The 12421-nt window shown below is 39.4% G+C and overlaps 1 protein-coding gene across 34 annotated transcripts in view; it reads left to right on the top strand.

The window, feature by feature from the left end:
• The window catches only part of C2CD5 (C2 calcium dependent domain containing 5), a 125377-nt gene extending 113756 nt beyond the window's left edge, over positions 1-11621 (top strand). For 18 of the 34 annotated variants that reach the window (XM_043516516.1, XM_043516503.1, XM_043516471.1 and 15 more), the window contains 5 exons: positions 4641-4691; positions 5687-5788; positions 6692-6882; positions 10184-10330; positions 10714-11621. In XM_043516516.1, the coding sequence (XP_043372451.1) occupies positions 4641-4691; positions 5687-5788; positions 6692-6882; positions 10184-10330; positions 10714-10845 (623 nt within the window). In that variant the 3' untranslated portion in view covers positions 10846-11621. The remainder of the gene's footprint in view (positions 1-4640; positions 4692-5686; positions 5789-6691; positions 6883-10183; positions 10331-10713) is intronic. The other 16 variants (XM_043516534.1, XM_043516531.1, XM_038391517.2 and 13 more) reach the window with 2 other exon arrangements.
• Positions 11622-12421: the final 800 nt, after the last annotated feature.

The raw sequence follows: 12421 nt of genomic DNA, 5'->3' as shown, positions 1-12421 counted from the left end.
TTGACCCCAGAGTCAGGTAGGACTGAGTTAAATACGTTTCTGTGTTCTACTGATAGTGTCTTATTATTCCCCAAGGCTGAGTAGGAAATTCCCTAGGCTAGAAACAAGTACAGTAACTCCTCGCTTAACGTTGTAGTTATGTTCCTGAAAAATGCGACTTTAAGCAAAATGATGTTAAGCAAATTCAGTTTCTCCATAAGAATTAATGTAAATAGGGGGTAGGGGGGTTTCCAGGGAACTTTTTTTCACCAGACAAAAGACTATATTATATATATGTATATATGGTATAAGTTTTAAACAAACGATTTAATACTGTACACAGCAATGATGATTGTGAAGCTTGGTTGAGATGGTGGAGTCAGAGGGTGGGATATTTTCCAGGCAATGCCTTACTGCTAAATGATGAACTAGCACTCAGCTGAGCCCTCAAGGGTTAACATGTTGTTAATTTAGCCTAACACTCTACAAGTCAGCATGAATGGAGGGAGGGGAGATAGCATGGCAGACAGACACACACTGTGTGTGTGTGTGTGTGTGTGTGTGAGAGAGAGAGAGAGAGAGAGACACACACACACTCATTGCCCCTTTAAGTACACTGACGCAGATCAGGAAGTTGAGACAGCAGGCTCTGTCCTGAGCCCTGTTGTGCGTCCCGGTCCCGTCCCCCCCCACATGGAAATGGCGTGAGGGGGACGCCCTGATATTAGCCCCCTTACACACACACACACACACACACACACAACACACCACACACACACACACACGAGCAGGAGGCTCTCCGAGGCAGAGGGCAGGAGCAGCACGTGGCGGGAGGGACAGCTGAACTGCTGGCAGGTTCGCACAGGGAACTTAGAGGAATGGGGAGCTGATAGGGGGGCTGCTGGTCCACCCTGGTTCCAAGCCCCCACCAGCTAGCTGCAATGGGCTGCTCTTTCTGCAAGCAGTGGACAAACAGGCGGCTGCCAAACAATATTATGAGGGAGCATTGTGCAACTTTAAACGAGCATGTTCCCTAATTGATCAGCAATGTAACAATGAAACAACATTAAACAGGACGACTTTAAGTGAGGAGTTACTGTACTGTATAATTAAGCCCCTTCGTTCTCAGTTTAAAACAGCTTTTATCGAAAGAATCCCAGGTTTTACAATAAGTATTCAGTTTTTTCTGATTTTTCACCCTACTTTTATATCATTCAAATATATAAAAAAAACTTGTTTTATTAGGAAAATACAATACATTGCATGAGATGTATGTATTACGAAAATACATTAGTTTGTGGGTATATGCAAAGCTGCCTATTGAAGCAAGGCTATGTATTAGTCTAGAAGACGCAAGAAACAAACTCTGATGTGCATACACATCTGAACATGCTGATGAATCTCACACCCACCATATACACATTTCAAGCTGTTAGCAGATAACGGTTTAAAGATCCAGAACACTAAAATGGGAAGAAAACGAAAATCAGTATCAGAATACATTTCAGAACACAAAGAAGTATTTGAAAGTTTAAAAAAAAAACAGGAGAAAAGGATGAAGTTGAGTGAATGCTCTGCAAATGGTGTGGCCCAATTATGAAATGTAAATATTTATAGGCTAACAGTTCTAAGTCTACAACAGTAAACTGTATATTCAAGTGAAAAGTTTATTTGGGGATTACAGATATATTATATTCTTAAACTCAGAGGTGGCATTGTGTTTTGAGTTCTGTTTTAGTTCTGCAGCAAACCACATTGAACTCCCTATTGAATACTTTTCCCCCCGACCTTCCATCCACCTAAATAAAGCCCGTTATTTACCCATAGAAAGTATTAATAGTTTTTTGCATCGATTTTTACCTGTTTTTTTGTTATAGTGATAAACACCGATAAATTCCTGTGAAAAATTAAATAAAATAAAAACTGAAAATGAGGGGCTCTGTGTATAACAGCTTGTTATATAGTGTACTACTGAAAACATGGTCTGATCTCAGAGGTGAAAGAGGCCATCTATCATAAGAAGGAAAAAAAGAGAAACAAAGAGCAGACATGACTATATTTCATAGAGCAACACCGTCTATAGGAAAATTCAGCAAAGGTGAACCATATGGAAAAAGCACATCCTGGGGATAGACACAATGTGGGGGAGGGATAGCTCAGTGGTTTGAGCATTGGCTTGCTAAACCCAGGGTTGTGAGTTCAATCCTTGAGGGGGCCATTTAGGGATTTGGGGCAAAAATTGGGGATTGGTCCTGCTTTGAGCAGGGGGTTGGACTAGATGATCTCCTGAGGTCCCTTCCAACCCTGATATTCTATGATTCTATGATTCTATTCTGAGGCTGCTCATTTCTCAGGCTTGTTTAACGATTGTTCTTGTATAATTCATGTGATTAGGAATGCCTTATAAAATCCCTGGGGAATTTGTTGGAAAGTACTAGAAATAATCTTGATAGGGAGGATGGAGTACATTGAACAAGTATATGAACCTATGGAGAGGAAGAGAAAGTCTATGGTCTTCATGCTTGTTGCATTTCTTCCCCAAACAATTTTGAGAGCTATGTAAATGGCATGAATGTATCACATTTTTTTTTAGTATAATTGTTATTACTCATTGAATAAAACGGGATTGGAATAAAGCAATAATAAGTTGTGCAAAGGCTTTTCAAACCTACTGGGGAGCCATCGATGACTGGATCTTTCCCAGAGGGAACAACAATTGTAACAGTGGTGATTTGGGCCCAGAATATTAACCTATCCAGTATTTCTTATCAATCTTGAATAATTTGACAGAAGTAGGATCCGCCTCAAACGGATCCCATTTCTGAGCAGAGAAAGCACTCTCAGCTTGGTGTAAAAATTGATTATAGCATTAAATTTCTTGGAGGTCACTGATTACATCACCCTGATTCCACAGTTCATTGTGTGTGGGAGTATTGCTCTGCCCATGTCAACCCCATTGACTTCAGTGGAACTCTATATGGGCACTGCAGTCTGCTCACATACAATGCATTTTAAAATTGGGGCCTTAGATGGCCCTCTTGCTTTATTTGTGTGGAAGGAATATCCATCTTGGCCTTTTTTTTTTCTTTTTTTTTCCCTCCCCAAAACATGAACAAAATTAAACTCAATTATTTGAGTTTCATGGAAGATAAAACTGTCTCCAAATAAATCATCTGAATTTTATGTACTAATAACTCAACTACAACTTGACTTAAAACATTTTAGGAGGAACTGATTACCCCTTTTAGGTTGTCCAACACTTTCCATTATAAAATAATTTTGTGACCTGTTGTGAGGAGTTTTCACACCTCTGTTGTTTACAGCAGGCCTTTGAAATTTTGCACACACAAAAAAAACCAGAACTCAAACTAGGGTCTTTTTTTTTTTTTTTGGTCCAATGTAATTCTGGTTTTTTTGGTGGATTTTTTTTTATTTTTATTTTTTTTAAAAAAGACCTTGATGGGCATTTCTTAAATAACAATAACTCATAATATTGGCATCTCAGTAGCTATAGCTGTTTATCCAGATCATGAGTACCAGCATGGGAAGAAGCAGTTTTCACAGAGCTATTACTTACCTCAGCCTGTATTGTTCACCTGTATGGGTGATGAGTGCACTCTGCCCCAAAGTACCAGCGAGTGTTACTGTCATCATTCTGTGGAAAGTATGCTGTGCCAAGTATAGATCTGGTTCAGAGGACTTCCTAGGAGCCGGGGGAAACTGGAAGGCACATTATGTTTCTGAGCATCAATTTCTGTCTCCTCCTTCAGGGATAGCACAGTTATGAGCTGCACGTAGCTTGGAGCTTGGGGCAAAGCCACAACTGAGTCCATAGGAAGTGCGGTATGCCATCCTGCCCCACCGCCCTCTCTAATAAAAGCCAACATAAAAAACTCTTGGAAGTCTTGCTCAGTTTCAGGCAGTTGAAGATGAAAAATTCCATAATTGTTATGTAAAATAATGGTTTGTGTATTGGAACAACCTTAGCCAGTTCCCCGTCAACATTTGTAACAAAGATTGGAGCATAGTCAAATATAATTTAAATATCTTAATTTAGATTAGAATGTTGCATTTTTACTGCTCTGTCCTCTATGTAACTGTTGTTTTATGCATATCCTCTATGCTCTGCATTTATATGCACCCAGTCAACTGGGTTAACCATTAATCTGCTTCATTGCATATATAGACTGTTATAGTCCTCCCCAGCCCGCTGTAATCTTTTATCTAAATTATACAGATTAGGTTCACTTAATCTTTCTTCATAAATCACACTGTAATACTTTTATAATTTTGTTTACCCATCTGCAGAGTCTCTCATTTTTGTCTTTTTTTGTTAGCAAGTTGCTCTAAACAGTACCCAAGTTCTTTTGAGTGCCAAGGAGTATGTATAGTTTCATATCATAATGTGTGTTTTAAATTTAATGATGAAGTTGATTGGTTGTACTATGCTACAAGAGTACATTCATCAAATCCACATAGAGTGTAGTATTTACTGAATTCATGTTTGTAATGAGACCCTAAAACCACCAGAGAGAGGTTTTTTTCTGCCAGTTTAATCTCTAAAATCCTTTAATAGAAGAAAAAAGATGCTTTGTACAACATATCTGTGCAGTTAATGTTGTTCATATGTTACATGAGTGGAATTCGTTTTGTCTTACTAGAGGTCCTGGAGAATGCAAGTTCCCAGACAGGTATACCAGCTGCACAGAGAGGTGAGTTTACTTAATTTAGCCATAAACCAGAACAGGGTGGACATTCCTGGGCCACCGATCCACACTTTGCATTTGTCTTCATTCACCCAGGAGGTGTTTACCGGTTGCCTAGGAATGTGTGCTCTGCTATGGCTTATTGATATCAGAATGTGTTTTTTAAAAAAATCACAAGAGATAGTTGAGATTATTTGCACTAATTTAAGAGTCTTTCTGCATATAACTATATCTGCCAGAGAAGTAGTTCCTCAGAGAAAAGTTTTGTTGTTTAATTCATTTTGGCTTACTTTAATGTTAATTTGTATTCCTTTGTTTTTACAGAGTAATGTGCTAGAGATCAGTTATTAAAAGGTCCTTGGATGCTTGCCAAACTGTTCTCAAGACCAGGTTCAGGGGTACTAACCTAAAAACAAGACAGTGTCATAGCAGAAAAACAACCCTTCAGTTTAAATTGTAAAGATGCCTTTTTGGGGAAAAGTAATGCTTCAAAAGGAAAATACTTGCACATTTAAAAATTGAGAGGTTGTTCCAACTCATGACTTTTACCCTAACCCAAACCATGTTTTCAGGCTGAAGGCAGGGGAAGTGATTGATGGTTACAGCCAGGAACTTTAAATTCATGGTCAACAGCTCCTTGTGAAAAAAAGAATAGGAATACAAATTGAGATTAAATAGAGCTAAAATAACATTAAGAAACTAAAACTAGTTACTTAAGGTGAAGAAGCTAGAAAAAGGTGTGATGATTTTATTTACACGTTTCCAGTGATGAAGTCACAGTCGGTTTACAGCTGTGACATCATCAGTAATCAGTACGTTGCTTTGGACAATATAGGATAGGGCTGTACATTTAACTTTTCCTTTAAACAGACGTGAAAGGGATATTCATTCTTCCTCAGATACAGAAAATTGCTTCATCAAAAGGAGCATTGAGGTGGGCAAGAGACGTCATCCATATTTTTTCTTTGTTTTTTCTTTTGTTTTTCTGTCTGTGTTTTCAGCAACGTCAGTTGATTACAGTTCCTTTGCAGACAGATGCAACAGCTGGATAGAGCTCATTAAACTGAAAGCTCAGACCATAAGGCGTGGATCAATTAAGACAAGTAGGCGGATGTTTCTACCACTTTATGATAATCTGAGACATATCTCTGATTTCCCAGTGGTGGAGGGTGGAGTTTCCTACCCAGTAGTGGCATTGCAATTCGAAAGCACAACAAATATCCGAGTGCAAAAACTGCAGATGCTTTATAGCGTCTGTTTAAAAATAAATTAATTTAGGAATTATGAGTTAGTAGTTTAAATGCAGAATGCAATCTTTCTATTCAAGTTGTCGCTTACTAAAAACAATTACCAATAAAGTATATAGCTATAAATAGGCATGTTAATTGTATATCATATATGCATACACTCTGTGGGTGTAGGTGTATGTATAAATTTGGAAAAAATGTTGTGAGAAACAGGTAGCAATCACGTAGATGACAGTCAAACCAATTATCACTAAATTAGCATTTGTGAGTTATTCTTCAGTAGTTCTTTGGTTGAAGATCTGTCTGTTTTACTTAAATTAGTCAAGATTAAGGTTATCTGAAAGTTGACAATGAAGAATTTTTAATGGAAAATGCTGCACTGGGGAAACATGACAACTTTCACACTCTTCCTGTAATAATTTGTTCCTCCAGCAGATATTTATTTCAAAATGTTGGCACCTTTTTTCCTTTACCTTCACTGATAACTGATTGTTGTATGTGCAGCTGCTGGCCTCAATATTTTCTTTTGCAGGAATGCCACTCTTCCAAATAAATTCCATTGCAGCTTTTTGTCTTTTTGCATGCATTGCATGATAATTTCCTTTCTTTCATGACATGGCTGAACATCACAGGCAGCTGAATATAATCACCAAGCTATTTGGAAACCATAAAGAAGAGTTGTTTTGTTTTAAGAACAAGTCACTGATCATACTCAATAGTTACTTTCTTTTCTTTTCTTTTCTTTTCCACCTTTTTTAGCTGCTTCTCTTGACAAAGCAAGTCCACTGGCTGAGGGACACTTGCGTCACCGTTCTGTTCCATCATGCACCAATTCTACTGTCTCAGTTGTTAAGATGACACCGCTTTCTTTTATCCCTGGGGCAAAAATAACCAAGTATCTTGGTATAATCAACATGTTTTTTATTCGAGAAACCACTTCTTTACGTGAGGTGAGCTGCATATTAGGACTTTGCACTTTTTTGTGAATTGATAATAACAAAGCTAAATGAATTTACTGTCTGAATTAACTGTATGGCACAGGAGGAGAGATGACTTTTCACAACTTAGGCACTGTGTGCTAAGCGAGTGGGAGTCACATAAAGGTGATCCACTTATTTGTTGTTCCTCTCACATTACAAAAAGGGCTGCTTCATTTGCTTATTCTTCAAATTGGTAGGAAGAAGTGTTACTCACCCATGTAGCCAGTAAAATAGCATTACATGGTCAGGAAGCTTACCAGTGGGTCCATTATCATTTTGGTATAGGCCAAACCCAGCACAGCATCCAGACAAAGTAAAACCAGCAAACGGGAAAATGTCTTTTCATTTCAATGGCTATTGGAGCTCCTTTGGGACCCTAAAACTGAGATTTGCTCAAATGCTAAAAACTGATCCTTAGTTAAAGAAAAAGATCAGTGGTAGGCTTTCAAAGCATGTATGGCTTTTGTGGTTCCTTACTCAGTCTTTTGTGCAAGGATTCACAAATGACATATGGCCATTTGAACAAGCAGCATTCCAAGCCTTCCCAGCCGCACACATCTGAGCTGGTTCAAGAATGCCGTAAAAGTTTGAAAAGCCTGCCACTGTGTATAACCAGTGGAAGCAGCTTACTGTTTAGTGCTATCCTGTAGAACAGAGGTGAGCAAACTACGGCCTGTGGGCCACATCTGGCCCACGGGACTCTCCTGCCAGGCCCCTCCCCCACTGTTCCTCCTCCCCTGCAGCCTCAGCTCACAGCGCCGTCGGCATAATGCTCTGGGCGGCAGGGCTGTGAGCTCCTGGGGCAGCGCAGCTGCAGAGCCAGGCCTGACCCAGTGCTCTGTGCTGTGCGGTGCATGGCTGGCTCCAGCCGGGCGGTGCAGCTGTAGCGCCGCAAGCCACCGGTGCTCCAGGCAGTGCAGTACGGGAGGGTGGGGGTGGATTGAGGGCAGAGGAGTTTGGGGAGGGTGGTGGTCAGGGGGCGTGGGTGTGGATAAGGGGCAGGGCGATCAGAGGGCAGGGAATGTGGGGTTGAATGGGAGCAGGGGTCCAGGGGGGCAGTCAGGAAAGAGGGGGGATTGGATGGGGTGGCGGGGAGCAGTTGGGGCAGGGGTTCCGGGGGCAGTCTGGGGACAGGGAGAAGCGGTGGTTGGACGGTGCAGGGATCCCGATGGGGGCGGGGGGGACATCAGGGAACGGGGGGTTGGCTGGGGTAGACGTCCCCGGGGGTGCGGGCTGGGCCATGCCTGGACATTTGGGGAGGCACAGCCTCCCCTAACCAGCCCTCCATACACAATTTCTGAAACCCGATGCGGTCCTCAGGCCAAAAAGTTTGCTCGCCCCTGCTGTAGAAGCTTTGGACAGCCAAACTTCACATTTGAATCTTGCAAATTATGGCCTTGTAATTTACATATCTTTAAAATTTAATTGAAAACTACAAGTGATGTATGATGTAACTTAATCTGTCACCCTAGGGTCTTAATTTCTCTGTGCCTCAGTTTCCCCACCTGTATTCTTCAGGACAAGGATCCTTTTTTACTCTGTTTGCACAGTGCCTAATACAATATTGCCCTCGGATGGAATGTAATACAGTTCGATAATCATAATATCTAAAAACGGTTGCAAATTAATCCACTCTTGGAAATTATTCTGAGCATATGTATAGTATTTTCTGTTTATTATTTATTATTATAGTTTCGCAGTTCCTTTATGGAATATTGAGTAGTCCAAGGCCCTTTAACCCTTTCAGAGGTGTTTGCAAAATTCTTTGTTTCAAAAAGTGAAGGGTGCCATACATCTGGTTTATCCTGTGTCTTTTTGATACTGCAGACTACATGCAGATAAACAAAATCTTTTCCTTTCTCTTTGTATCTTTAGATTATTATGCCCACTTACTTGGATCATTATTCTATTGATCTTTTTGCACTGATGCAGTAATCTGTGTAGATTTAGATTTTGACAGGGTATGTCTTATGCAGATGATAAACTGGTGTCCACATATTGGGTTTCTCGCTGCAGTTCACTTTCTTTAGGCTGTATGCATGGAAATATTGTGGAACAATAAAAATAATTTTGGCCTTTTATCAATTAATCATCATATATATTTCCTGTTTTCTGGCTCCTAGCCTCTTTACTCCGTCTATAGTAACTTGGGGCGGTAAAAACTTGTCATTCAGGTTTCTAAGATTAGCTGTGCCCCTTTTGCTGCCTGCCAGTGGTGGAGACACAAGGGAAGTCAGTGTTCCTGCCTTTCGTCTTCCATTCCTAGCTTTTGCAGCTGTTTTGGCTCAAGCACTACTGACTTCAGTTTCTTTCCTCAGTCCTTTCTGTCTTCCTTCAAAGTGGCTGTTAGTGGAGATTCTCTTCTCCCCTCAGGAACCATACATGGAGCAGTACACTTCAGTGTCCTCTCCACTCCTCCTCTCAGTTTAGTTGGCATGGCACAGCAGATAAACAAGCAAAAAAAAAAAAAAACACCTTAAGTTTTTCAAATATGCTCTGCATATGAGAAATCCTGTTGGGGTCAACAGAAGGAAAGCTCTGTCACAACTGTTCTGGCTCAGGGACCTCATTCAGCCGGGGGTAGAACAGAGAGCACAGCTTCTATGTCTGGTTTTCCATCTGCCACATGCAGGAGAGACTGTGGAAAAAGCAGGCTGTCATCAGCAGGCGTTGCACCACTGTGACAAAAACTGGGCTGTAAATGGAGTTCTTTAAGATGATTACACAGATCCACATGACTCCTCTTAGTTCCTGTTTCTTCAGGAATTGGAGTTAGTGGAAAGAATTGAGAGGCTGGCCTTGCCTGCAGCTCTACGTATTGTTTCAGATCTGAAAAATCCAGTCCCCTGAAGAGCGTGCCCTCAATTCCAAACAGCCAGTTTTCTAGGGGGTCCCAACAAAACTGTGGACTCTGCAGGAGTGTCTTAAGTGTGTGGGTATATTCAAGTGATGATTTTGAAGAATTGTAGTTATAGGTAAATAACCTCTTTATTCTTTTCTTGTTTACTCATGTAGCAGGATTTTTTCATTTGTTTTCAGCAGATGCTCATTCACCCATAACCAGGTGATGCATAACTCTCAGAACAAGTTCAGTCTTTATATTTTACAGGGAAATACAATTTTACAGGACAAGATGTTGCTCTTCTAAAATATATACCAATCAGCATTCATTGGAAGGGAATAATTTGAAAGGAGAAAAACATAAGTAAGATATCCAGTGAAATTTAGTGACAAGTAACAAAATCCACTTGTGTCTGTTTTTTCTTTTTAGGAGGGTGGTGTCAGTGGCTTTCTCCATGCTTTCATTGCTGAAGTGTTTGCAATGGTGAGGGCTCACGTTGCGGCTTTAGGGGGGAATGCAGTTGTCTCGTACATAATGAAGCAGTGTGTTTTCATGGAGAATCCAAACAAAAATCAGGTAAATTGTGATTGAAATGACAATTTCTCTGACCATTAAAGAACCCGCTGATGTCCTATGTAACCAATTTTACAGGAAAATACCGATGTAGGATGAGATTATTCTAATCAGTCCACATAACTACAAAGAGGAGTAAGTCTCTCTCTCTCTCTCTCTCTCTCTCTTTATTATTATTGTTATGTTGACCGGGAAGAGATCTGTGGGCATAATTTGACCCAATAGGAGGTTTTTGATTTGTTTGTTTTAATTTTTATTTTAGAATTAGAGTTAACATATCAGAATGATATGGCAAGAACTTAGGTGAATGAATTTCATTGATTTTCATTGAAAATATGCTCCATAAAGGATATATTTAACTATTTAAAAATTCTCTCTCCTTGCAGGCACAGTGTCTAATAAATGTCAGTGGGGATGCAGTGATAGTTGTACGTGAATCTGAATTAGAAATGGTACCAGTGCAACCATCTGCTGCTCTCTCTCAACCTGCCAGTGCTGGAGGAGATGTCACGACATGAAGCCAGAAGACATGGAATGGCTCTGCCCGAAGTAAAAAGATCTCTGCACAGTGTGGGAATGTATAGCTTTGCCTCTTCAAAAATCAATAATTCTCCAAAATTTTACAATCCGCTAAATCCGAGACAATCACTAACCTTCGTCCATCAACTTTACATAATAGCCAGGGCAGCATTTTATTGGCAAGTACCCTGTAATTCTATTTTTTTAATTACTAGCACCTGTGAAATCTAGACAGAAGATGAGGCATTGATCTAAAGGAATTTCATAGAGTTCCTGAAATAAAACAGGGACTTACCTGCGTTTTTTCTTTATGTAGTTGTTTGAGAGGGCCAGAACAAATAACTCAAACAGTATCTGAGTCTGATAATGCTTGTTCATGTTAATTTACTCTTAGTTCATTTAAGAAACAAACTGGAAGATAATCAAGAAACTGGAATCAGATGCCTTTGAATGAGCAAGAGATGATTAACTGGTTTAAAAAAATGTTACCAAATAAGCAATCATCTGAAATTAAGTCTGTGAAGAGCTTTAGCTCATGGAACTTTTGAGAGGAAAAAAGCACCAGAAATGACTGACTGAATTTAGCAGCATGCTAAAATGTTTTTCAGCTGTTCGTGAATAAGTGCATATTTTTATTGTACAACATATTTTTTTATTTTAAATGTTCGATATTGTTGCTGCATTGTAAGCATAACTTTAGTAAAACAAAATAAATTATTATATCTGGTTCAGGTATTATAAGTTCATTTCAATATTAACATTTGTACAATCCTTTTTTTTTTTTTTGGAAAGAGTCTGCAAAATATTGTCTTAAACTACTGAAGTCCAGTTTTTTAGGGCATGATCTTGCAATATTGATACAGACAAAGTCCAAGAGCCAGTCACCTGCATATATGGAGGCAGAATCAGGCCCTCTGTATTTTGCTATCTGGAAATGTCTGCCTAACTTGGATAAAAGAACAATTAAAGTATTTTTATGACATTAACTTCTGCAAGTCAGGTTTCCTTTCAAATACTATAATTGGGAGATGATGGGTACTGCAGGAAAAGGAAACAATCCATTTCCAGCAAATCTTTTGAAGACTTTGGTAGAATAATATAAAGAATGACTCTTAGATTTGAAGACAATTTCGTGGAAATGTGTGTTGACAACATCTAAAATGTAACTTGAATAAAGGTGTAAACTTGAATGTAAATATTCTGTGTAGTCAGACCCAAATATCCCATTGTAGATAAGCATGAAAATCATATTCCTCTTTGTACAATAAATTTCTGTATTAAACCACTGGATTTTTTTGTTCGTTGTAGGTCAGCATATAATAGCTACATGTTGAAGTTGGAATGGCATGGCAAGCTCATCTTCAAATATAAAGAAGGGTAGAAATTAGTAATCTCTTTAACAAGTTTTTGAATTGGGTGCCCTTAAGGGGAGTTGGTTCATCAAGCTTAATTACATTTTGTTAAATTCTGTGGCAGTGATCAGTAAAGCTTCTCTTATTTAGGGTATGTCTACACTTGCAGAGTTTTTGTGCTGCAAGTTTCATTGGTGACAGGGAACTGGTGAAGATAAAGCAC

The sequence above is a fragment of the Dermochelys coriacea genome, chromosome 1 (assembly GCF_009764565.3).
Source record: "Dermochelys coriacea isolate rDerCor1 chromosome 1, rDerCor1.pri.v4, whole genome shotgun sequence".
NCBI lineage: Eukaryota > Metazoa > Chordata > Testudines > Dermochelyidae > Dermochelys > Dermochelys coriacea.
Note: the sequence above shows the minus strand (reverse complement) of the source record. Positions and strands in the feature narration are given on the sequence as shown.